The 25,746-nt window shown below is 46.7% G+C and overlaps 1 protein-coding gene across 2 annotated transcripts; it reads right to left on the bottom strand.

Moving 5' to 3' along the window:
* Positions 1-1,092: 1,092 nt before the first annotated feature.
* On the bottom strand, positions 1,093-25,044 carry LOC132770343 (zinc finger protein 850-like). 2 transcript variants are annotated; one of them, XM_067466148.1, is made up of 2 exons: positions 24,746-25,044; positions 1,093-3,694 (listed from the first exon to the last, which is right to left on the bottom strand). In XM_067466148.1, the coding sequence occupies exon 2, from the start codon at positions 3,489-3,491 to the stop codon at positions 1,638-1,640; it is 1,854 nt and encodes a 617-aa protein (XP_067322249.1). In that variant the 5' UTR covers positions 3,492-3,694; positions 24,746-25,044; the 3' UTR covers positions 1,093-1,637. The 2 variants fall into 2 exon arrangements, with proteins under 2 accessions (XP_067322249.1, XP_067322248.1); XM_067466147.1 differs by lacking the exon at positions 24,746-25,044 and adding an exon at positions 11,101-11,224.
* Positions 25,045-25,746: the final 702 nt, after the last annotated feature.

Raw genomic sequence — 25,746 nt, 5'->3', positions numbered from 1 at the left:
AAATTCACAATAAAAAAGGTTCTGGTTTCAGTATTATTTAGGACTTTTTATGTTGTTTTCAATATTGGTTCTGTAGCATCTGTGGATCATTTTGTAAAAAAATAGTAACTTAGAATCATAGAATCCTAGAGTGGGAAGAGCCCTCCTGGGCCATCCAGTCCGACCACTTTCTGCCAAGAAGCAGGAATATTGCATTCAAATCACCCCTGACAGATGGCCATCCAGCCTCTGCTTAAAAGCTTCCAAAGAAGGAGCCTCCACCACACTCCGGGGCAGAGAGTTCCACTGCTGAACGGCTCTCACAGTCAGGAAGTTCTTCCTCATGTTCAGATGGAATCTCCTCTCTTGTAGTTTGAAGCCATTGTTCCATTGCGTCCTAGTCTCCAAGGAAGCAGAAAGAAAGCTTGCTCCCTCCTCCTCCCTGTGGCTTCCTCTCACATATTTATACATGGCTATCATATCTCCTCTCAGCCTTCTCTTCTTCAGGCTAAACATGCCCAGCTCCTTAAGCTGCTCCTCATAGGGCTTGTTCTCCAGACCCTTGATCATTTTAGTCGCCCTCCTCTGGACACATTCCAGCTTGTCAATCTCTCTCTTGAATTGTGGTGCCCAGAATTGGACACAATATTCCAGATGTGGTCTAACCAAAGCAGAATAGAGGGGTAGCATTACTTCCTTAGATCTAGACACTATGCTCCTCTTGATGCAGGCCAAAATCCCATTGGCTTTTTTTGCCGCCACATCACATTGTTGGCTCATGTTTAACTTGTTGTCCACGAGGACTCCAAGATCTTTTTCACACGTACTACTCTCGAGCCAGGCATTGTTCCCCATTCTGTATCTTTGCATTTCATTTTTTCTGCCAAAGTGGAGTATCTTGCATTTGTCACTGTTGAACTTCATTTTGTTAGTTTTGGCCCATCTCTCTAATCTGTCAAGATTGTTTTGAGTCCTGCTCCTGTCCTCTGGACTATTGGCTCTCCCTCCCAATTTGGTGTCGTCTGCAAACTTGATGATCCTGCCTTCTAGCCCTTCATCTAAGTCATTAATAAAGATGTTGAACAGGACCGGGCCCAGGACGGAACCCTGGGCCCTACATTTATACCTCCGTCCTTCACACTTATCTATTTGAGCCCAATATTTCTGGGCTTTTCTGCAAGATCACCACAAGATGATAACATTCCCAACACTGTGCTGTCATTTACATTAGTTCGAGTTGCCTTTGTACATCGTAGAGAGTCTCCCTTGGCATCCATTTACTAGAATGTGAGTTTCACGTGGCTGCAGGTGACCCCTCCGAGTGAAACTCTTTCCACGCTCAAGGCATCCCAGTGTGCGTTCTATTATGTTTTTGAAGATTTCCATTTTCGCAGAAGCTCTTTCCACACTCCAGGCATTAATAATAATAATAACACTTTATTTGTACCCCGCTAACATCTCCCCAAGGGACTCGGTGCGGCTTACATGAGGCCAAGCCCGCAATACATCAATAAAAAAAACATCAATAAAATAAAACATCAATAAACAATCAATACAATATAAATCATAAATCACATAAACAAAATAGACAATAAGCAATCAACAATAACATATAAACATTTAAAACCAATGGCCGGGCCAAATGTGATAGATTAAAATTAAAAAATAGTGCTGATGTGAACAAGGTAGGATATAATTGGGATAGGATTTTCAAAGAGAATGAGGGAATGATAGGGTTTCTCCCCAGTATGAGTTCGTTGGTGTCTATGTAGGTTGCCACTGCCAGTGAAGTTGTTTCCACACTCCAGGCGTTGATAGGGTTTCTCCCCAGTGTGAATTTGTTGGTGTCTACGTAGACCTCCACTACGAGTGAAGCTCTTTCCACACTCCAGGCATTGATAGGGTTTCTCCCCAGTATGAGTTCGTTGGTGTCTACGTAGGTCTCCACTGCCATTGAAGTTCTTTCCACACTCCAGGCATTGATAGGGTTTCTCCCCAGTGTGCAGCCTTTCATGTTGCTGCAGAGAATGCTCCCAACTGAAACTCTTTCCACACTCCAGGCATTTATATGGTTTCGCCCCAGTGTGAGTTCCTTGGTGGTTATGTAGGTATATACGCTGAGTGAAGCTCTTTCCACACTTCAGGCATTTATAGGGTTTCTCCCCAGTGTGAGTTTGTTGGTGTTTACGTAGGTCACCACTGCCAGTGAAGTTCTTTCCACACTCCAGGCATTGATAGGGTTTCTCCCCAGTGTGAGTTCTGTGGTGAGACTGTAGACTCCAATGCCGACCGAAGCTCTTTCCACACTCCAGGCATTTATAGGGTTTCTCCCCAGTGTGAATCCTTCCATGTTGCTGCAGATGATGCCTCCAAGTGAAACTCTTTCCACACTCCAGGCATTCATAGGGTTTCTCCCCAGTGTGAGTTCGTTGATGTGAACGTAGATCTCCACTCTGAGTGAAGCTCTTTCCACACTCCAGGCATTTATAGGGTTTCTCACCGGTGTGAGTTCGTTTGTGAGTATGTAGGTTTGAACTCTGAGTGAAGCTCTGGCCACATTCCAGGCATTTATAAGGTTTCTCCCCAGAGTGAATCCTTCCATGTTGCTGCAGATGATGCCTCCAAGTGAAACTCTTTCCACACTCCAGGCATTCATAGGGTTTCTCCCCAGTGTGAGTTCGTTGATGTGAACGTAGATCTCCACTCTGAGTGAAGCTCTTTCCACACTCCAGGCATTTATAGGGTTTCTCACCGGTGTGAGTTCGTTTGTGAGTATGTAGGTTTGAACTCTGAGTGAAGCTCTGGCCACATTCCAGGCATGTATAGGGTTTCTCCCCAGTGTGAGTCCTTTGATGTGACTGCAGACTTTCATTCTGGTTGAAGCTCTTTCCACACTCCAGGCATGTATAGGGTTTCTCCCCAGTGTGAGTTCGCTGGTGTTTATGTAGACTTCCACTATCAGTGAAACTCTTTCCACATTCCAGGCATTTGTAAGGTTTCTCACCAGTGTGAATCCTTCCATGTTTCTGCAGATGATGCCTCCAACTGAAACTCCTTCCACACTCCAGGCATTCATAAGGTTTCTCCCCAGTGTGAGTTCGTTGGTGTTTATGTAGACTTCCACTATCAGTGAAGCTCTTTCCACACTCCAGGCATTTATACGGTTTCTCACCGGTGTGAGTTCGTTTGTGGGTATGTAGGTGTGAATTCTGAGCGAAGCTCTGTCCACACTCCAGGCATTCATAGGGTTTCTCACCAGTGTGAATCTTTTCATGTCGCTGCAGATTATGTCTCAAAGTGAAACTCTTTCCACACAACAGGCATTCATAGGGTTTCTCCCCAGTGTGACTTCGTTGGTGTTTATGTAGATTTCCACTATCAGTGAAGCTCTTTCCACACTCCAGGCATTTATAGGGTTTCTCCCCAGTGTGAGTTCGTTGGTGTTTATGTAGATTTCCACTATCACTGAAGCTCTTTCCACATTCCAGGCATTCATAGGATTTCTCCTGCATGTTGACAGTGGCATGTATTTTTAACTGCAATATGGACACTTCTGTCTTTTATTCCCTTTCTTTTTCCCCTAAGTCACTTCTGCGTGGTCAGCACCTTGAGAGGATGTCTTTTTCATACAGGACCCTTTTCCTTACAGCTTCTTTGGTTTCCACATTCCAGGCATTTATCACACCAGAGATATCGCCATGGAATCCTTATGTTCCTGGTCAAGAAAGAAACAGCGAAAAATTAGACATGAAGCCAAAAAACTCCGTTCCCACCTTTCTCTACATAAAAGTTTGGTACTACCAAATTTCCTGGTATTCCCAAATGAATTCTTCACTTAGCCAAGAATCTGCCTCCGATCTGGATACTTCAGATCCACATTTCATCATCATCATCATCATCATCATCATCATCATCATCATCATCATTTAATTACTTATTAATCGCCCTCCATCCGAGAATGCTCTAGGCGATTTACAGCTAAATTGTAAAAGATAAAATACATACATACAAAAATTAAAAATCAACAGAGATCGAATGCTCTAGTAAAAAGCCAGGTCTTAAGTGCGAGAGTAAAAGGCCCTGTCACGCGTGCCTCTCATGTAGGGCAGCAAGGAATACCATAAGGCAGGGGCAGAAATAGAGAAAGCCCATCTGCACCTGGTCCTTTCCAAGTGCACTTCTTTAGGACCTGGTGTAACGGTGCTCCATGCAGTCATGCCGGCCACATGACCTTGGAGGTGTCTACGGACAACGCTGGCTCTTCGGCTTAGAAATGGAGATGAGCACCACACCCCAGAGTCAGACATGACTGGATTTAATGTCAGGGGAATACCTTTACCTTTTTATATAGAGTAAGTCGCATTGGGCTGGTCATTGCGACCTTCGATGATGGGAGAAGGAGAGGCGGTCCCTAAGGTACAATGGACCCTGGCCGTAAAGAATTTTAAAGGTCAGAACTAACATCTTATACAGGCCACGGGACTCAGTTGGAAGCCAGTGCAAATGTTGCAGCACTGGTGTTATGTGGCATTTCATGGGCGTTCTTGTGAGTAACTTGGCTGCCGTGTTCTGAACAATACGGAGTTTTCATAGACATCGGAAGGCCAACATATAGGGTGTTACAATAGTCCAGCCTAGACGTGACCGTGGCATGGATGACAGTAGCCAGAGCCTCGTCAGATAGGTAAGGTGCCAGTTGCCTCGCTTGTCGTAGATGGAAAAAGGCCTGTTTGCTGGAAGCAGCGACCTGAGCTTCCATTGTCAGCTGTGAATCCAAAACGGCACCCAAGCTCTTAACAGTGGGCGAAGGAGATAGGGCGGCACCATCGAAGGTGGGTAATGGAGGAGTCAGACCTGCCGGGCGGCCATGCCAGGGAATCTCAGTCTTCGCTGGGTTGTGAACCATATTTAAACATATGGAGGTCTCCACAACATTTGTCTCTGCTGAACCAATTCCCCTCTCTGCCTTTCCCTCCCTCCGTTGTGCCCAGGATGGGATGCCAAGGCACGAAAGCCTCCTTCCTTCCTTCCTTCCTTCCTTCCTTCCTTCCTTCCTTCCTAGCTTGTTCCCCTCAGCCCAGGGGACATTTCCCAACAGCTCAAGGATCTAGAGCAGTGGTTCTCAACCTTCCTAATGCTGCGACCCCTAAATACAGTTCCTCATGTCGTGGTGACCCCCAACCATAAAATTATTTTTGTTGCTAATTCATAACTGTCATTTTGCTACTGTCCCTTTTAAATGGTCTTTTAACTTATGACAATGTTTTAGTTAATGTTTATCTGACTTTTTTATTATTGTTGTTGGCATCTAATGGTTACCAGTTATAAGCCTGGAATTGTAGTTCACCTACATCCAGAAAGCACTGTGGACTCAAACAGTGATGGATCTGGACCAAACTTGGCAAGAATAGTCAATATACCCCAATGTGAACACTGGTAGAGCTTTGGGAAAATAGACCTTGACATTTGGGAGTTGTAGTGCTTGGATTTATAGTTCACCTACAATCAGAGCATTCTGAACTCCACTAATGATTGCATTGACAGCAAAAGACATTCTAATCTGATCTATGTCTTTCAAACAAAAAAAAAAATCCTGTAAGAAATGAAGGGGAAAAAACTTAAAACTCCTCAAAAAGAAAAATGCCTTACAGAGCATGTGTAAAAGCCCCTCTCCCCATTGCGCGAGAAGAATGAAGCACCAACCGTTGTGAGGGAAGAGAAGCCTCGCCATGGAGTCCCTTTCCACGTGTGGGCCGTCCTTCATTCCCTCCCTCCCAGTCTCCTTCCTCTCTTTGTCAGTCCCACCAAACACAGAACTCTCCTCCTTCTTTTCTCCCTGGAGAGGCACGCGGGGGGCTGCTCCGTGTGGATGCTGCTTGCCAGGCTTCACCTTCCCTTGTTGCAGTGGTCAGCCTTGCTGGGCCCGGCAGGGGCGGGAGGCATTTTTCAAGGTGGGCCTTACCCACATTGGCCCCTTCTTTCTGCCGCAGCCTCAGGGCGCCTTCCATATGACCCTGCCTGCATGCCCACCCACCAAACAAGGAAGGCGCCTTGCAGCCATTGCAGAAAGAAAAAGGGGCAGAGCGGGGTGAGCGAGGGGTGGGGGCGTTGTATGCTCCTTGTGTGCCACTCTGGTGAGCAATCTGGCTGACACCCATTGGAAAATGATTAGTATTACTATTATTACAAAGATTCAATGGCCATCTGTCACGGGTGCTTTGATTGTGCTTTCCCTGCACAGCAGAATAAAGAGGGCTGGACCAGGTGGCCCCTGAGATTGCTCCTATTACTATTAGTAATGGAGATATATTTCCCTTTATGGACTTTCCTATGAATAATATGAACTATGGACACTGGGGGAGGGTAGTTGGGTTTACTCTCTATATTATGAATTCTATATTTTCATATTTTCTCCTGTATTTCTATATTTCCCTCCATGTATTTGACCTGGCCCTGACCCTTATGCCCCCTTCCCATTTCCTTGAGTAGAAATGTATAAGAAAGTTGCCCTGCCTCTGGTAATGCAATTAGTGATTGTGAAAACCCTTATCTTGGAACATTTCTTGCATGGAAAATAACAAAGGGATATTTTCTTGACTTCGGAGCCTGGCTATCAAGAGGATAATCACTTGGCAGACTTTTTAATCATATTATAATGGGAGGAATGGTGACCTTCAAAAAGCCCTCTTCCTCCCAACCCGTTTTTCTTTCAAGCCTTTCCATTGAAGACATTCACCAAAGTCTCCCCCTTTGTGCCCCTATCTGACCGCAAGAGGAAAACCCGGATTAAGTGATCAATGCTTATCTCAGATCAATCACAAGACAATAAGGTTGGCTTTTCTTGCAGGCCGTTCCAGACTCGTAAAGCCCCCTGGACATTTAACTCCATAATCCATTCAAGAATGCATTGTATTCCTTCGTCCCGCCTCCCTCCCTTCTGATTCACTGGAGCGCAGAGGCGGCAGGAGCCTCCTGATTGGCTCTGGCGCACCGCGGAAGCCCTGTGATGCACAGGGGATGGCCACGCCTCCTCCCAGTTGTTTGCGCGTCAGCAATCCCCTTTGACCCAGGCGAAGGGCGGGGAGCGGGAAAATTTGAACCACACAACTCTGTATTTTCTATAAAAATGGCATTTATTTGTGTAACTGCATGCTTAGCTTGGTGAATGATTGCCGCTTTGCATCCTTTTCAGCTGAATCGCTAATAAATCATTTCGATGACATTTTCTTCAACTTTGGTGAGATACTTTTTTTGGGAATTTAGGGAAAATAAATTGCTTAAAATTAGGCTTCTCTTTGCTCACCAACATACCAATCCCTCTTTGGTGGAGCTGCAGGATCTCTCCTCCTGGGGTAGACCCTTCTAAAGTTCCTATTGACTTCATGTCCATGCCCAATACATACATGGATAGAAAGATAGATTAAAGGTTTTCCCTTTGACTTTAAAGTCTAGTCGTGTCCGACTCTGGGGGTTGGTGCTCACCTCCATGTATAAGCCCAAGAGCCGGCGTTGTCCGTAGACACCTCCAAGGAGAACCAGCCCTATGAGGAGCGGCTTAAAGAGCTGGGCATGTTTAGTCTGAAGAAGAGAAGGCTGAGTGGAGATATGACAGCCATGTATAAATAGGTGAGAGGAAGTCACACGGAGGAGGGAGCAAGCTTGTTTTCTGCTGCCCTGGAGACTGGGACACAAATTTTATTTATTTATTTATTTAAAGTACTTCTGCCCCGCCCTTTTCAACCCCTGGAGGGGAACTCAGGGCGGCTTACAAAAGGCACAATTCGATGCCTACACAATAATACAAATAACATTTAAAACATCAATTAAAACAGTTATAACACTTAAACAATCGATATATAACATAATCATAAAACTAATATCATGGTCAGCCTTCTCCATTCAGAGTCTATAACTTCATTCCACTTTGCCCCTTCTTATCAATTATCATAGTCCTTTATTCATCTGCCAGTTTGCCCAAACGCCTGGTCCCAAATCCATGTCTTTAATTTCCTCCTAAAGGAAATGAGGGATGTCGCTGTAGTTTGAAGGAACAATGGCTTCAAACTCCAAGAAAGGAGATTCCATCTGAACATGAGGAAGAACTTCCTGACTGTGAAAGCCATTCAGCAGTGGAACTCTCTGCGCCGGAGGGAGTGTGGTGGAGGCTCCTTCTTTGGAAGTTTTAAACAGAGGCTGGATGGCCATCTGTGGGGGGTGCTTTGAATGCAATATTCCTGCTTCTTGGCAGAATGTGGTTGGACTGGAGGATGGCCCACCAGGTCTCCTCCAACTCTAGGATTCTAAGGTCATGTGGACACTGGCATGACTGCATGGCACGCTGATACCTTCCTTCCAGAGTGGTACCTGTTGATCTACTCACCTTTGCATGTTTTCGAACTGCAAGGTTGGCAGAAGCTGGGGCTAACAGCGGGAGCTCACCTGGCTCCCCGGATTCGAACCTGCGACCTTTTGGTCAACAAGCTGAGCAGCTCAGTGGTTTAATTATATACATGCATATTATATATATATAATATATATATATATATATATATATATATAATGAATATAATGTATATGTATAATATGCCATATGCTATACAATCCTTTCTGTTTTGTCTGTTTGTTAAAAATTTGTTAAAAATGTAATACAATTGTATTATGCAGCCCTCCAAGGTCATTTTTTTGGCCCCTGGTCTAAACTTTAGACTTAGGGTCACCCTAAGTCTGAAACAACTTGAAGTTACACAGCAACAACAACAATAGTCTGAATTCACTATCTGATCAGACAAAAGCAGGCCCACCATTCCCATTGAAATACTGGTAAGTTTATGTTGGTTAAATTGTTCATCCTTTAAATACTGTGTTGTTCTTTTATGTTTTTTGCAGGACAAGCAATAGATCTGCCGTGTGCATAGGAATTGGTCCATGTTTCTCTCAAAATATAGCCCGGCCCCCCAACAGTCTGAGGAACAATAAACCGGTTTGAGGACCCTGGTTTAGAGCTTTATAGGCTCAAGCCAGCACTAGGAATGGTGCTCGGGAGCAGATTGGAAGCCAGTGGAGCCGACGTAACGAGGGGTGGTGGTGGTGGTGTTGTGTTGTATGCTCCCTGCGTGCCACTCCGATGAGCAATCTGGCTGACACCCATTGGAACATTATTAGTATTACTATTATTACAAAGATTCAATGGCCATCTGTCAGGGGTGCTTTGATTGTGCTTTCTCTGCATGGCAGAATAAAGAGGGCTGGACTGGGTGGCCCCTGGGTTGCTCCTATTAGTATTAGTCTTATCCTATAAAGCCCTAAACACCCAATTTACCTGTCTGAACGTATCCTCCACTATGAACCATCAAGATTGCTAAGATCGTCTGGAGGGGCCCTGCTCTCGATCCCACCGGCCTCACAGGCGCGGCTGTTGGGGACGAGAGACAAGGCCTTCTCGGTGGTGGCCCCTCGACTCTGGAGCTCCCTTCCACTGGAGATCAGAACTGCCCCTTCTATCTTAACATTTAGGAAACAGGTGAAGACTTGGCTTTGGGGACTGGCATTCGACAAATGAGCCATGATCCTGTGACATGGATGGATGATGACGAATAATGATTTTTGATGACGACTGACCACCGTAATTATAGGATTGTATTTTGCTATTTTAATGTTTTAGTGTGATTTAGAATATGATGTTTTAATGACTGTCTGTAATATTGATGTTGGAAACTGGCCTGAGTCCCTCGAATGGAGGTGAGAAGACCGGGATACAAGACTGCTAAATAAATAAAAATAAATAAATATTAATGTTGGTGTTGTTACTTGGAAACCACCCTGAGTTTTCTTCTTATAGGATTATATTATTGTGAAGGTTGAATGGCCATCTGCTGGGGGTACTTTGATTGTGCTTTCCCTGCACGGCAGAATAAAGAGGGCTGGGCTGGGTGGACCCTGGGCTTGTTCCTATTAGTATTCCTACGATTGCAAAGTGTGAATGGTCATCTGCCATTTGATTGAGTTTTCCCTGCATGGCAGAATGAAGGGGGCTGGGCTGGATGGTCCCTGGGCTTGTTCCTATTAGTATTAATATTGGTGTTGTTACTTGGAAACCACCCTGAGTTTTCTTATTATATGATTATATTATTGCAAAGGCTGAATGTCCATCTGTCGGGGGTGCTTTGATGGTGCCTTCCCTGCATGGCAGAATACAGGGGGCTGGGGTGGGTGGCCCCTGGGCTTGTTCCTATTAGTATTAATATTATTGCAAAGGTTGAATGGCCATCTGTCAGGGGTGCTTTGATGGTGCCTTCTGTGCAGGGGAGAATAAAGGGAGTGGACTGGGTGGCCCCTGGGCTTGCTCCTATTAGTATTCCTATTATTGCAAAGGCTCAATGACCATCTGTTGGGGGTGCTTTGATGGTGCCTTCCCTGCAGGGCAGAATAAAGGGGGCCTGACTGAGTGGCCCCTGGGCTTGCTCCTATTAGTATTCCTGTTACTGCAAAGGCTGAATGGCCATCTGATGGGGGTGATTTGACTGTGCTTTCCCTGCATGGCAGAATAAAGAGGGCTGGGTGGCTCCTGGGCTTGTTCCTATTAGTATGACTATGATTGCAAAGGTTGAATGGCCATCCGTTGTGGGTGCTTTGATTGTGCTTCCCCTGCATGGCAGAATACAGGGGCCTGGGCTGGGTGTCCCCTGGGCTTGCTTGTATTAGTATTACTATTATTGCAAAGGGTGAATGGGCATCTGTCGGGGGTGCTTTGATTGTGCCTTCCCTGCAGGGCAGAATAAAGGGGGCTGGACTGGGTGGCCCTTGGGAGCCTTCCACTGAAATACTGTTATGTTTTTTCCTGTTCAAAGAGTGTGCCCATGCCTGATCTATAGCAATACAGACATAATGTATAATATGCCATATGCTAGGCAAGCCTTTCTTGGGGCTTCAGGAGGACACTATGCGGGGGGGGGGGGGAGGCGCGGTGCATGCTGGGAAGGAGAGGGGACAGGCTTTACTGTCTTGGAGGCCTCGGTTTTCGTCCTGGATGAAGGCCTCAACCCATCCCGCTCCTCACAGGAAGATTGTGTCATCAGAACAATCCTAACAATAATAATCCTAATAATAATAATAACCCCCTACCTCTCGGCCTCTCCCTCTGCGTGGCTCCAAAAGAAACCCTTTCTCCCCCGCCGCCTTGGCCCCCTCGCCACACCTCGGGAAAATGGCGGACGGGAGGACGGAGAAGCTCCCCTCAGGCTCAGCCGAGAAGAAGCCCGCCCCCTCCTCCTCCTTCGCCCTCCCATTGGCCGAGACCGCGAAGCCCCGCCCTCCCAAGGCTCTCATTGGTCGCCTTGGCCCCCTCGCCACACCTCGGGAAAATGGCGGACGGGAGGACGGAGAAGCTCCCCTCAGGCTCAGCCGTGAAGAAGCCCGCCCCCTCCTCCTCCTTCGCCCTCCCATTGGCTGAGACCGCGAAGCCCCGCCCTCCCAAGGCTCTCATTGGTCGCCTGCAGCCCCCTCACCTCACCTCGGCAAAATGGCGGACGGGAGGACGGAGAAGCTCCCCTCAGGCTCAGCCGAGAAGAAGCCCGCCCCCTCCTCCTCCTTCGCCCTCCCATTGGCCGAGACGGCGAAGCCCCGCCCTCCCAAGGCTCTCATTGGTCGCCTGCAGCCCCCTCACCTCGGGAAAATGGCGGACGGGAGGACGGAGAAGCTCCCCTCAGGGTCAGCCGAGAAGCCCGCCCCCTCCTCCTCCTTCGCCCTCCCATTGGCCGAGACCGCGAAGCCCCGCCCTCCCAAGGCTCTCATTGGTCGCCTGCAGCCCCCTCACCTCACCTCGGGAAAATGGCGGACGGGAGGACGGAGAAGCTCCCCTCAGGCTCAGCCGAGAAGAAGCCCGCCCCCTCCTCCTCCTCCGCCCTCCCATTGGCCGAGACTGCGAAGCCCCGCCCTCCCAACGCCCTCATTGGTGGCCTGCCGGTGTGCAGCCTTGATTGACGGATCCAGGGAGAGATGGAGGGAAGGAAGCAGAGAGGGAGAAGGAGGAAGAACCCCACACGCCCCTCTCTTCCCAGAATCCCCCTTTGGACACATTCAATGGCCCTGACACATAGGCTAGGTCCAGAATTAAGAGCCTTGGCCCTTCTCCAGTCACACAACGACCCTGCCAGGGAGGCCAGGCCCAGGATTAAGAGTTAGAATCATAGAATCCTAGAATCCTAGAGTTGGGAGAGACCTCCTGGGCCATCATCCAGTCCATCCCCATTCGGCCAAGAAGCAGGAATATTGCATTCAAAGCACCCCTGGCAGATGGCCATCCAGCCTCATAGAATCCTAGAGTTGGAAGAGACCTCCTGGCCATCCTCCAGTCCAACCCCATTCTGCCAAGAAGCAGGAATATTGCATTCAAATCACCCCTGACAGATGGCCATCCAGCCTCATAGAATCCTAGAGTTGGAAGAGACCTCCTGGGCCATCATCCAGTCCAACCCCATTCTGCCAAGAAGCAGGAATATTGCATTTAAAGCACCCCTGGCAGATGGCCATCCAGCCTCATAGAATCCTAGAGTTGGGAGAGACCTCCTGGGCCATCATCCAGTTCAACCCCATTCTGCCAAGAAGCAGGAATATTGCATTCAAAGCACCCCTGGCAGATGGCCATCCAGCCTCATAGAATCCTAGAGTTGGAAGAGACCTCCTGGGCCATCATCCAGTCCAACCCCATTCTGCCAAGAAGCAGGAATATTGCATTCAAAGCACCCCTGACAGATGGCCAGCCAGCCTCTGTTTAAAAGCTTCCAAAGAAGGAGCCTCCACCACACTCCCTTCGGGGCAGAGAGTTCCACTGCTGAACAGCTCTCAGTCAGGAAGGTCTTAAAATCATAGAATCCTAGAGTTGGAAGAGACCTCCTGGGCCATCATCCAGTCCAACCCCATCCTGCCAAGAAGCAGGAATATTGCCAGGCAAGGGAGCAAGTGGGATGTATAGTTCACCTACAATCAAAGAGCATTCCGAACTCCACCAATGATGGAATTGAACCAAATATGGCACACAGAACTCCCACGACAAACAGAAAATATATATCAATGATTGTTTGGGGGGGGGGGGGGGGCAAAATACTGTTTGCTTACCGTTGAAAATTACCTAGGGCCGCCTCTGATTATTATTATTATTATTATTATTATTATTCTACCCCCACCGGGTGTGGCCCAAACATGCTGGCTGACCTACATTACCAGCTGCACATAATAATTACCATCCTGAGGTTTTTCTTCAACACACCCTTGATCCCGCTGCAACTTACTGTAACAAGCCTGACCTCAGAAGAGGAGCAGGGCCAGTCCTGGTGAGGACCCGGGTGGGAAACATCCAGGAGGGCTTCAGGCTAGACCTTCTGGACCATGACGGAAAGAGCCAGTGGCGGACTAGGCCATGGGACTGTTTTATTAGCTCCACATGGAAAGAAAGAATGACGGTCCACTGTCTCAAAGAGATAATGCCACAATTGTAATATAAGTCCTGACTAAAATAGATCCATTCAATCAGCGGAACTCACTGTTGGGGTTCAGCCTCCATGCGAACCTGAACCTGATTCTTTAATTGTATTTCCTGATACAACTGAAGAGGCCTCTGAACATGTACCTCTCCCTGATGGTGTTGAAACTGTTGATTATGAGGCCAGTGGCGGGGAAAGTGAAACTGAACTTCCTGATGAGAATGTTTTGGAATCAAGTAGTGATAGTTCTCCAGAGGGACTCACACCTGGGTTTGCTAATGAGCAACAGATTTGGAAAAACAGGAGTGAATCGCAGTTTTTACAAAGGTCAAATAGATTACAGGAGAGGGAGGCTTCAAAGTCTGGAGGCGTTTCAAGAAATAGTTTCTTTAGTTTAAGGGGCCTCTCCCCAGCTGTCTAGCCATATCAAGCATCGTTTTAGACTGAGGCAGTTCCTTGGCAGATTTCCTGTGTTTCATGGCCTGCATTCCCAGAGGCTTCTAGTTTTCAAAAACAGTTAGTGATATGCTAACAGGTTCCTGGTTTCTGTATAGTGGCTTTTGGAATTTTGCTCAAGTTCAGAGATTTTCCTGACTGCTGTGTTTCCACTGTGGCATTTTGACTTTGCATTTACCTTTCTTTTGTAACCATTTTTCGTCAATAAAGAGGATTGTTTTTTCCCCACAGTCCAGTGTGGTGAATTTAATCTTATGGTCTTGTTTCCTGATCTGGGATGCAACACACACCTACTCATTGATTCCCTGACTATCAATGGGAAGGAAGTGGACCCCACCCAAGAGCTTGAACTGAACCTTGACAAGATATGGTGACCTTGGGCTATGCGGTCCCCATGCTGGCTTCCCTGTCTTCATTGGCACCGTCAAAGGCACAGAAGGGTCGAAGGAGCTCCACCACGCCTGATTTGCACCACGAATCAGTCAATAACAGGAGAATAGGATTCAGCTCCCACAGAGCATTGTGACCCCCACGAATGACAGATCTGGGCCACACTTGGTACACAGATCCCACCCCCATGACCCTCTTTATGTCTTGGGGAGGAAGGACCATGGATGATGGGATTTGCAGTACCTGCACCTGCCTTCACACAGCACTTCGACCACCATGAATGACAGATCTGGATCAAACTTGGCATACAGACCCCCCTATGGTCACCAGTAGATAGTGGAAGGGTTTGGGGGAGACTGACCCACCTGCATGGGAATTGTAGTTCACCATGCGTCCAGAGAGCATTGTATACCCCACCAGACGGACCTGGACCAAAGTTGGCACACACAACCCTAGTGACTGATAGAACAAACTGGAGGGATTTGGGGAACGGACCCACCCATGTGGGAGTTGTAGTTCATCCTCCATTCAGAGGGTATTTTGAACCCCACCGATGATGGACCTGGACCAAACCTGGCACACAGAACCCTGATGACCAACAGAACATAATGGAGGGGTTTGGGGAACTGACCCAGCCGTGTGGAACTTTTAGTACACCCTGAATCCAGAGAGCATTCTGAACTACACCAATGACAGACCTGTACCAAACATGCCACACAGAACTCCCATGACCAACAGAACATAATGTAGCAAACTTGGCACAGAGAAGCTTCATGACCAATGGAAAATGTTGCAGGGGTTTGTGAGAATTTACCTTGATATTGGGAGTTGTAGTTCATTTGCATCCAGTGAAAGTGGCCCCTGCTGATAATGGGCCAGAACCAAACTTGGCCCAGACAAGCCCCATGACCAGCTGAACATGCTGCAGAGGCTTGTGAGAATTGACCTAGAATTTCAGAGTTATATTGAACAATAGGATCAGAGGTGAACTACAACTTGACCGTCCAACTAAGATCTTCAACCGGACACTTTTCCCACCAAGAGGGTGTCTTATCTTGCGAGCCTTGCTGCCCCCAAGACTCCACTCCGATGCTCAAGGCCTGACCTGCCTCCTCGCTTTGGGGTTTCCAGGGTTCAATTACTCTTTAACCCTGGACCTGTGGGGTTTTTCCCAGAGGAAACCCCTGGCATTTAGCATAGGAAGTTCTCACACACCAAGGTTCTGTCAGCACAGATGCAAATCCTCTTATTCACTCATATGCATTCCCACAATTCTAATTTCCCTTCCCAGAGCTGTTTGTGTTCCCTATTACGAGTGGGTTCAGAGCACTGAACCCACTCTCTTACTTAGATATACCTGTAGCTAATGAACTAAGTGTCTCAATTCGCTTCTGCTCACCTGTCCAACTGCGTAAGATCTTCTGGAAGACTGCTTCCCCACCCCCTCCCAATGGTCCGTTCACTGTCCATGGTAACCCGGCACTGCCCAGACAGGGCGGTCAGTGAGAGAGACAGTCCGTTGCAGTCAGGTACCCTTCTCACCTCTTCCCATTGCGCTTGCTCTGCCTGGGCAGCGAGCAGAACCAAGTGGGTCCACAGGGTCCCGTGTTTCCCCTTTTATGGCCCCTCCTGGCTGGCCCGTCAGAAATGAAGGGGGACAAGAGGGTCCTTTCTGTTAGTATATGGTTTTGTTAGGGATTCATCATCTTCAGAAGAGGAAGGGGAGCAGGGAAGTGCTCAGGAATTGGAGGGAGAAGAAAAATCAGACAATGAGGCTTTGAAAATGCCCACATTTCTAGAAAGACGAAAAGAATCATAGAATCCAAGAGTTGGAAGAGACCTCATGGGCCATCCAGCCCAACCCCCTGCCAAGAAGCAGGAATATTGCATTCAAATCACCCCTGACAGATGGCCATCCAGCCTCTGCTTAAAAGCTTCCAAAGAAGGAGCCTCCACCACACTCCGGGGCAGAGAGTTCCACTGCTGAACGGCTCTCACAGTCAGGAAGTTCTTCCTAATGTTCAGATGGAATCTCCTCTCTTGTAGTTTGAAGCCATTGTTCCGCGTCCTAGTCTCCAAGGAAGCAGAAAACAAGCTTGCTCCCTCCTCCCTGTGGCTTCCTCTCACATATTTATACATGGCTATCATGTCTCCTCTCAGCCTTCTCTTCTTCAGGCTAAACATGCCCAGTTCCCTAAGACAGAGCACAGACAGCGTTCAGCTAGAATAGCTGCTAAAAACGCTGAGCTAATTGGGAGATGCCCTAGCACCTCCTGCGTGGGGAATTCAGGGCTATAAATCAGAAGCAGGAGCAGTCAGCTTTTGCTGGTAACAACAACCCCGATGCCGATGTTTTCACTCCAATGGAACCTGCTTTGTGTCTGCTGCTAAGGACTGAGTTCATTGCCCGTTGTCTGATGGAAGACTGGCGTTTCTTTTGGGACTTTGTAAGAGACTTTAATTTGTGTCTGGATTATGACTTCCTTGCTTTCTTTTGCACTTTTCAATTGCATTTGCTTATCCTTTGTGTCTGCTGAAGTAAAGCCTTTTTCTTTTACTTTCAACATTGTATTAAGGCTGTTTTTGAAGGGCAACTCAGGAGAGGTTTTACATGAAGTGAAATATTGCTTATAGTTTAAATTGTGTAATACAGGAGTTAATTCTTAGAGCTGTGATGTATTGCCAGAATGTAACTTACGGCGGTTCCTGTGTAAGGCGGAAATGAAGAACTGACAAGACTGGAATGTGCTTCTTGCGGTGTGTGCAGATGTGAACGGATGTGAGTTACAATGCTCTTATGTAAGAGTGTATATTCGAGATAAAGTTAAGTGCTGCTGAGTTCAAGGAGTCAAGTGTTCTGCTACCTTTGTGCAGAGTGAATACACGAAGAATACACAGAGTGGGCTTTGCTATCAGAAATGCCCTGGTGAAGCACCTGCCCGAAGGACCCATTGTTGCACTCCAGACCAGGAGAAGCCCTCTGACTTTAAACACCACACAGTCGAGTAGAAATGCAATCCGTTTTATTGAAGATCATTAAAAAGCAGTACAGTAAAAAGCACTTTAAAGGAATAGGTAAATCCAATTAGGTAGGAAGATAAGCTGGAACAAAATAGTTCAGGGAATTAGTCCATCAAAGTTCATGAAAAACAAAGGCAGAAACTTCTATAGTAAAATCAAAAAACTGGAAACATGAATCTAAGGCACTTAAACACATAATCATAAAATCCAAGAATTAAAAGCAAGAATCAAAGGCACTTAGAACACGAATCTTTCCAAAGCAAGGCTTCCAAGAAACAGGGACGAGATCTTGACTTGATTCCAAACGATGCTTCATCTGACAACAGATCCTGTACTTGGGACTTTTACCTCCTCGTTAAGCTATGTCTCAAGTGGCCAGAAATTGGTTTCGCTTTAGCCTTGAATCCCTTATCTTTTTTCCCCTGAGCCTGGCAGAACACCGGAGCCACTGATCTGCTTTCCTATTCTGACTAAGAACATCCCATCTATCTATTTGCTCATTAATTTCTGCAGCTGGGCCAGATGCCGAGCTGTTCTCAAGCTCCAAATCTTGGGGATTCTCTGGTAGCGGTTCAGGGAACACACCATCATCCCCACACCCTTCAGGGACATTCTCGTGAGAAAATACACTTCAATCAAGGATCTCCTGGTCATTTTCTGCATCAATATCATTGGAAACACCATTACCTTCAGGAACCGCATTGTGATCATTCCCCACATCCAAACCACCTTGATCCTGAAACACAATCACAGGCTGAGCTCCAACACCCATTGGCATTAACAAATGACTCTCAACCCCCCAAAAAAGTTTTACTGTCAGCTGGACACCATCCTATCAGAGACACCTAAGGAGGGCAAAATCATCCTCCTGGGGGATATTTAAAAAATATTTTTAATTATTTTATCATGGTTCAATACATTTGTTATACATTGTTTGTTTTACAGCAGATACATATTATTCAATACAACCTACTATACTTTAACTTTTGGCACCTAGTGTTATTTTTCTGCTTATACACATTATCTATCCCTCACCGCTGTGCTCCCCACCAAAGTCAACATCGACACCGAAATACAACACCGCCTGAGCTCTGCGAGTGCAGCATTTTCCCGAATGAAGCAGAGAGTGTTTGAGGACCGAGACATCCGTAGGGATACCAAGGTGCTTGTCTACAAAGCTATTGTCCTCCCAACCCTGCTATATGCCTGTGAAATGTGGACTGTCTACAGACGTCACATGCAACTCCTGGAACGATATGTGGAATTTGAAGAGGCATGAATGGAGGGAGAAAGGGGCCAAGGCGAAGGCGCATCATGCCAACCCTGACTGGAAACCGATGCCCTCACTATGGAAGAACATGCAGGTCAAGGATAGGGCTTCACTGTCACCTCCGTATCCACCATCAAGACACTATATTTGGAAGGCCCTCATACTCGGAGAACGGGCGATCGCCTAAGTGAAACCTTATTTTTTCTCTTCTTGATGGCAGTCAACTATATACATAACTTATTCAGTTAAGATATGGTAATAGATTAGTAATATACATGTACATACTTATAATTATCCTTCATGTAGGATCTACACATAATAAATCTTATATAACTGTATATCTAGTATCGATCTTCTTGAAGTTATACATTTTTCAACTTTAATTCAGAAATATTAAGTTATTAATTTTCCAAAACTTTTTTTGCTCTTATACATACAAGTTATATAGTTTAAACAAATGTATTATCTCATAACACTTTTAGTTCACAAATTCTATTGCAGCTTTTATGTATCATCTTCTTGTAGAATTAAAGTTAATTTGTCCAATTTCAGCCATTTGAAAAAAATTGTACTCCATTCCTCTGGTGTTGGTGTTTTTTTTATCCATAACTTTGCATATTAATTTCTTGCTGCTGTAGTCACGTACAGGAAGATTCTTTCCTGCTATTTTAGGATATGCTTGTCTAAAAATCCCAATTAAAAAGGTTCTGGATTCAGTGTTACTTAATTTTGTTTTTTTCAATGTTGCTATGCACTTTTAGCTGGAAGTTCAGCACATATGATAAAAGGTTCCCATCATTTCTAATACATTTCCAGCATAAATTCAGTATTTTAATTTATCTTTGAGGGTTTTTCTGGAGTTATGTAACATCTGTGGATCCTTTTGTAAAAAAAAAAACTTTTAACAGAGTAACTTCTTGTAAATTGTAATCTATTCTTCCAAAGTTCCTCCCATTCTTCTACATTTATCTATTTCAACCCAATATTTCTGAGCATTTCTGCAAGATCACCACAGGATGATGAAATTCCCAACATTATGCTGTCATTTACATTTGGTAGAGTTGCCTTTGTACATCTTAAGAGGGTCTCTATAGGCATCATTTTACTAGAATGTGAGTGCTTTCCACACTCAAGGCATCCCAGTGTGGGTTCTATTATGTTTTTGAAGATTTCCACTTTCACAGACGCTCTTTCCACACTCCAGGCATCGCTAAGGTTTCTCCCCAGTGTGAGTTCGTTGGTGTCCTCGTAGACCTCTACTACGAGAGAAGCTCTTTCCACACTCCAGGCATTGATAGGGTTTCTCCCCAGTATGAGTTCGTTGGTGTTTACGTAGGTCTCCACTGGCAGTGAAGCTCTTTCCACACTCCAGGCATTTATAGGGTTTCTCCCCAGTGTGAGTTCGTTGGTGTGTATGTAGGGTTCCACTATCACGGAAGCTCTTTCCACATTCCAGGCATTTACAGGGTTTCTGCCCAGTGTGAATCTTTTCATGTTGCTGCAGATTACCCCTCTGAGTGAAGCTCTTTCCACACTCCAGGCATTTATAGGGTTTCTCCCCAGTGTGAGTTCGTTGGTGTGTATGTAGGGTTCCACTATCACGGAAGCTCTTTCCACATTCCAGGCATTTGCAGGGTTTCTCCCCAGTGTGAATCCTTTCATGTTGCTGCAGATTACCCCTCTGAGTGAAGCTCTTTCCACACTCCATGCATGTATAGGGTTTCTCCCCAGTGTGAGTCCTTTGATGTAAACGTAAACTTCCACTGTTAGAGAAGCTCTTTCCACATTCTATGCATGTACAAGGTTTTCCCCCATTGTGAGTTTGTTGGTGTGTATGTACGTTTGAATTCTGAGTGAAGCTCTTTCCACACTCCAGGCATGTATAGGGTTTCTCCCCAGTGTGCGTCCTTTGATGTGAATGTAGACTTCCACTCTGGCTGAAGTTCTTTCCAAATTCCAGACATGTATAGGGTTTCTCCCCAGTGTGAGTTGTGCAGTGAGACTGTAGATTCCCATGCTGAGTGAAGCTCTTTCCACACTCCAGGCATTTATAGGGTTTCTTCCCAGTGTGAGTTCGTTGGTGGTTATGTAGACTTCCACTATTATTGAAACTCTTTCCACACACCAGGCATTTATAAGGTTTCTTACCAGTATGAATCCTTCCATGTTGCTGCAGCTGATGCCTCCAAGTGAAACTCTTTCCACAGTCCAGGCATTTATAAGGTTTCTCCCCAGTGTGCAGCCTTTCATGTTGCTGCAGAGAATGCTCCCAACTGAAACTCTTTCCACACTCCAGGCATTTATATGGTTTCGCCCCGGTGTGAGTTAGTTGGTGTCCACGTAGGTGTGAACTCTGAGTAAAGCTCTGGCCACATTTCAGGCATGTATAAGGTTTCTCCCCAGTGTGAGTGCGTTGATGTCTACGTAGGTGTGAACTCTGAGTGAAGCTCTGTCCACATTCCAGGCATGTATAGGGTTTCTCCCCAGTGTGAATCCTTTCATGTTGCTGCAGATTACCCCTCTGAGTGAAGCTCTTTCCACACTCCATGCATGTATAGGGTTTCTCCCCAGTGTGAGTCCTTTGATGTGAACGTAAATGTCCACTATCAGTGAAGATCTTTCCACACTGCAGGCATTGATAGGGCTTCTCCCCAGTGTGAATCCTTTCATGTCGCTGCAGATTATGTTTCAAAGTGAAACTCTTTCCACACTCCAGGCATTCATAGGGTTTCTCCTGCATGTTAACAGTGGTATGTACAGTATTTTTGACTGCAATATGGACACTTCTGTCTCCCCCCCCCCTTTCTTTTCCCCCAAAGTCAGTTCAGCGAGATCAGCACCTGGAGGGGATGTCTTTCTCATACAGGACCCTTTTCCTTACAGCTTCTTTGGTTTCCAAATTACCCAATGTCCACTAGATGCTGTTTGATTGTCATCGCGCCAGAGCTATCACCATGGAATCCTTATGTTCCTGGTCAAGAAAGAAACAGCAAAAGATTAGACATGAAGCTGAAAAACTCCATTCCCTCCTTTCTCTTCATAAAGGTTTGCTGCTACCAAATTTCCTGGTATTCCCAAATGAATCCTCCACTCAGCCAAGAATCTGCCTCCAATCTGGATACGTCAAATTTAGACTACGGCAACGCTCTCTACGTGGGGTTGCCTTTGAAAACAGCTCAGAAGCTCCAACTAGTCCAACGCTCGGCAGCCATGATTTTAACAGGAGCGGAGCGCAGGGAGCATACAACCCCCCTGTTGCGCCAACTCCACTGGCTACCGATCTGCTACCGGGCTCAATTCAAAGTGCTGGCGTTGGCCTTTAAAGCCTTAAACAGTTCCGGCCCAAGCTACCTATCCGACCGCATCTCTGCCTATGAACCCACCAGGACTTTGAGAACTTCCGGGGAGAACCTGCTCTCGATCCCGCCTGCTTCTCAAGCTCGGCTGGCGGGGACGAGAGATAGGGCCTTCTCAGTGTGGCTCCTCGGCTGTGGAACTCCCTTCCTACGGATATTAGACTAGCACCATCTCTAATGGTATTCCACAAAAAGGTGAAGACCTGGCTGTTTGAGCAGGCGTTCGAATAATTAGTGCAATGATTGGTTAATGAACACTGGAATGGAACAATGGATGACGAATCTGAGACATGTTTTTGATGATGAGACGACAGTGAATGGGTATTGTAGTAACTGTTTATTAATTGTGTAACCTGTTAGGTTGTTAACTGTTTCTATACTGTAGCACTGAATTTTTGCTGTTCGTATTTGTTGTGAACCGCTGTGAGTCGCCTTCGGGCTGAGAACAGCGGTATATAAGTAAGGTAAATAAATAAATAAATAAATCCAGATTTAAACATATGGAGGTATTCACAACATTCGACTCGGCTGAAGCCATTCTCTCTCTGCCTTTCCCTCCCTCCGTTGTGCCCAGGATGGGATGCCAAGGCAGGAAAGCCTCCTTCCCTCCTTCCTTCCTTCCTTCCTTCCTTCCTTCCTAGCTTTTTCTCCTCAGCCCAGTCATCCCTCTTCTCCCTTGCTTCTGTCCAGGGGAAATTTCCCAACAGCTCAAAGATCTAGAGAAACAGGGCATTTCCATATAGGGAGGGAGAAACCTTTGCAGGAATTAAAAGGAATGAAGTCCTGGCCTGGGGATTCTCCTCTGACCACTCCTCCCACAGAAGCTTCCTCCCAAATGCTCTCCCGTACGTGGGTGGAACAGAGAGAAAAGGGAGAAGCCAATGTGCCAATTTCCCCCAGACATTAAATAAAAACAAGGGCCTCCAAGTCTGGCCTCTCAAAAGGAAATCCTAAGAAAGCTGGGGGTCTTGAAGAGAAAAAGTCTTTCCTGTGATGCCAGAATACAGATAACCACTTGAGGAGCCGTGTAAACCCCGTAACCAGAGCGCCTGCTACTTTTAAACCAGATCAACACATAGACCTGGTTTGAAGGCCACAGGAACAGGGGTTTATTGCTTTCAGAGCTGAAAGCATGTCATATACATAGGTGTGTGTGTGTGTGTGTGTGTGTGTGTTTGTGTAATATTCGTTGGTGGGAGAAACATAACTAAGAAACCAGGTAAGCTGGGCCAGAACTGTTTAAAGCAAGGGTTCTCAGACTAAGGCCCATGGGCCGGATGCGGCCCTCCAAGGTCTTTTTTTGGTCCCTGGTCTAAATTTTAGACTTAGGGTCACTCTAAGTCTGAAACAATTTCGAGTCACACAACAACAACAGTCTGAATTAACTTGACTATCTCATCAGCCAAAAGCAGGCCCACCATTCCCACTGAAATACTGGTAAGTTTATACTGCATAAAATTGTTCATCATTTTAATTCCGTGTTGTTCTTTTATGTTTTTTGCAGGACAAACAATAGATCTATAGGAATGTGTTCATGTTTTTCTCAAAATATAGCCACCTCCCCCCCCCCCCCCCGCAGTCTCAGTAACAATGAACTTCCTGACTGTGAGAGCCGTTCAGCAGTGGAACTCTCTGCCCCAGAGGGAGTGTGGTAGAGGCTCCTTCTTTGGAAGCTTTTAAGCAGAGGCTGGGTGGCCATCTGTCAGGGGTGATTTGAATGCAATATTCCTGCTTCTTGGCAGAATGAGGTTGGAGTGGATGGCCCATGAGGTCTCTTCCAACTCTTTGGAAGAGGGGCTGGGCTGGGCGGCCCCCGGGGTTGCTCCTATTAGTATGACTATGATTGCAAAGGCTGAATGGTCATCTGCTGGGGGTGCTTTGATGGTGCCTTCCCTGCAGGGCAGAATAAATGGGGCTGGGCTGGGTGGCCCCTGGGCTTGCTCCTATGAGTATGACTATTAGTGCAAAGGTTGAATGGCCATCTGTCGGGGGTGTTTTGATTGTGCCTTCCCTACATGACAGAATAAAGGCAGCTGGACTGGGCGGCCCCTGGCGTTGCTCCTATGAGTATGACTATTAATGCAATGGTTGAATGGCCATCTGTCGGGGGTGCTTTGATTGTGCCTTCCCTACATGACAAAATAAAGGCAGCTGGACTGGATGGCCCCTGGGCTTGCTCCTATTAGTATGACTATTATTGCAAAGGTTGAATGACCATCTGTTGGGGGTGCTTTGATTGTGCCTTCCCTGCATGGCAGAATAAAGGGGGTTGGACTGGGTGGCCCCTGGGCTTGCTCCTATGAGTATGACTATTAGTGCAAAGGTTGAATGACCATCTGTCGGGGGTGCTTTGATTGTGCCTTCCCTACATGACAAAATAAAGGCAGCTGGACTGGATGGCTCCTGGCGTTGCTACTATTAGTATGACTATTAATGCAATGGTTGAATGACCATCTGTCGGGGGTGCTTTGATTGTGCCTTCCCTGCAGGGCAGAATACAGGGGGCTGTATAATATAATAAATATATAATATAATAAAGGGGGCATTGTGTATAATATGCCATATGCTAGGCAAGCCTTCCTTGGGGCTTCAGGAGGACACTTTGCGGGGGGGGGGAGGAGGCGCGGTGCATGCTGGGAAGAGGAGGTGACAGCCTTTACTGTCTTGGAGGCCTTGGTTTTCCTCCTGGATGAAGGCCTCACCCCCCCCCCCCCCGCTCCTCACAGGAAGATTGTGTCACAAGAACAATCCTCATAATAATAATAATAATAATAATAATAATAATAATCCTCTACCTCTCCCTCTCCGTGGCTCCAGAGGAAACTCGCTCTTCCCCGCCGCTCTCTTGCCTCAGCTCCGGCAAAATGGCGGACGGATGGGCGGGCGGAGAAGCTCCCTCAGGCTCGCCCGAGAAGAAGCCCGCCCACTCCTCCTCCTTCGCCCTCCCATTGGCCGAGACCGTGAAGCCCCGCCCTCCCAAGGCTCCCATTGGTCGCCTCCAGCACCCTCGCCTCACCTCGGCAAAATGGCGGACGGGCGGGCGGAGAAGCTCCCTCAAGCTCGTCCGAGAAGCCCGCCCACTCCTCCATCTTCGCCGTCCCATTGGCCGAACCCGTGAAGCCCCGCCCTCCCAACGCCCTCATTGGTCGCCTGCCGCTTTGCAGCTTTGATTGACATACTCAAGGAGAGAGGCAGGGAAAGAATCAGAGAGGGAGAAGGAGGAAGGCCCTCCTCTTCCAGGAAGCTTCCTTCTGGACCTTTTCCACGACCAGGTCAGAATGAAGTGTCGTGGTCCCTTCACAGCCATGCAACGACCCTGCCAATCAGTCCAGGCCCAGAATTAAGAGCCTTGGCTCTTCTCTACCCACACTACAACCCTGCCAGGGAGGCCAGGCCCAGAATTAAGAGCCTTGGCCCTTCTATTTTATTATTATTATTATTATTATTATTAAACTTTATTTGTACCCCGCTAGCATCTCCCGAAGGACTCGATGCGGCTCACAAAGGCCAAGGCCTCAAAACACAACATAACAATACAACACCTAAAGCAAATTAAAAACAATTAGAGCAATATTAAACAACAAGCAATAAACAATACACCAAGACACAAGAAAACTGGGCCAGGCCAGAGTAATGGGTACAGGATTAAAAGTGCTGATGTTACAGGTGATATGTAAGGATTATAGGGTAAGTGCAGTGTGCCTTCTCAGTGGTGGCCCCTCGGCTATGGAACACCCTCCCTAGAGAGATTAGATCTGCTCCCTCCCTCTTAAATGTTTTGGAGGCAGAATGAAGT

This window comes from Anolis sagrei, chromosome 3 (assembly GCF_037176765.1).
Source record: "Anolis sagrei isolate rAnoSag1 chromosome 3, rAnoSag1.mat, whole genome shotgun sequence".
NCBI classification, from domain to species: Eukaryota; Metazoa; Chordata; class Lepidosauria; order Squamata; family Dactyloidae; genus Anolis; species Anolis sagrei.
This window is presented reverse-complemented; position numbering and strand designations above follow the sequence as displayed.

Coding starts and splice junctions, on each gene's coding strand:
- LOC132770343 (XM_067466148.1), bottom strand. CDS start 3,491: ATGCAGGAGAAATCCTATGAATGCCTGGAATGTGGAAAGAGCTTCAGT.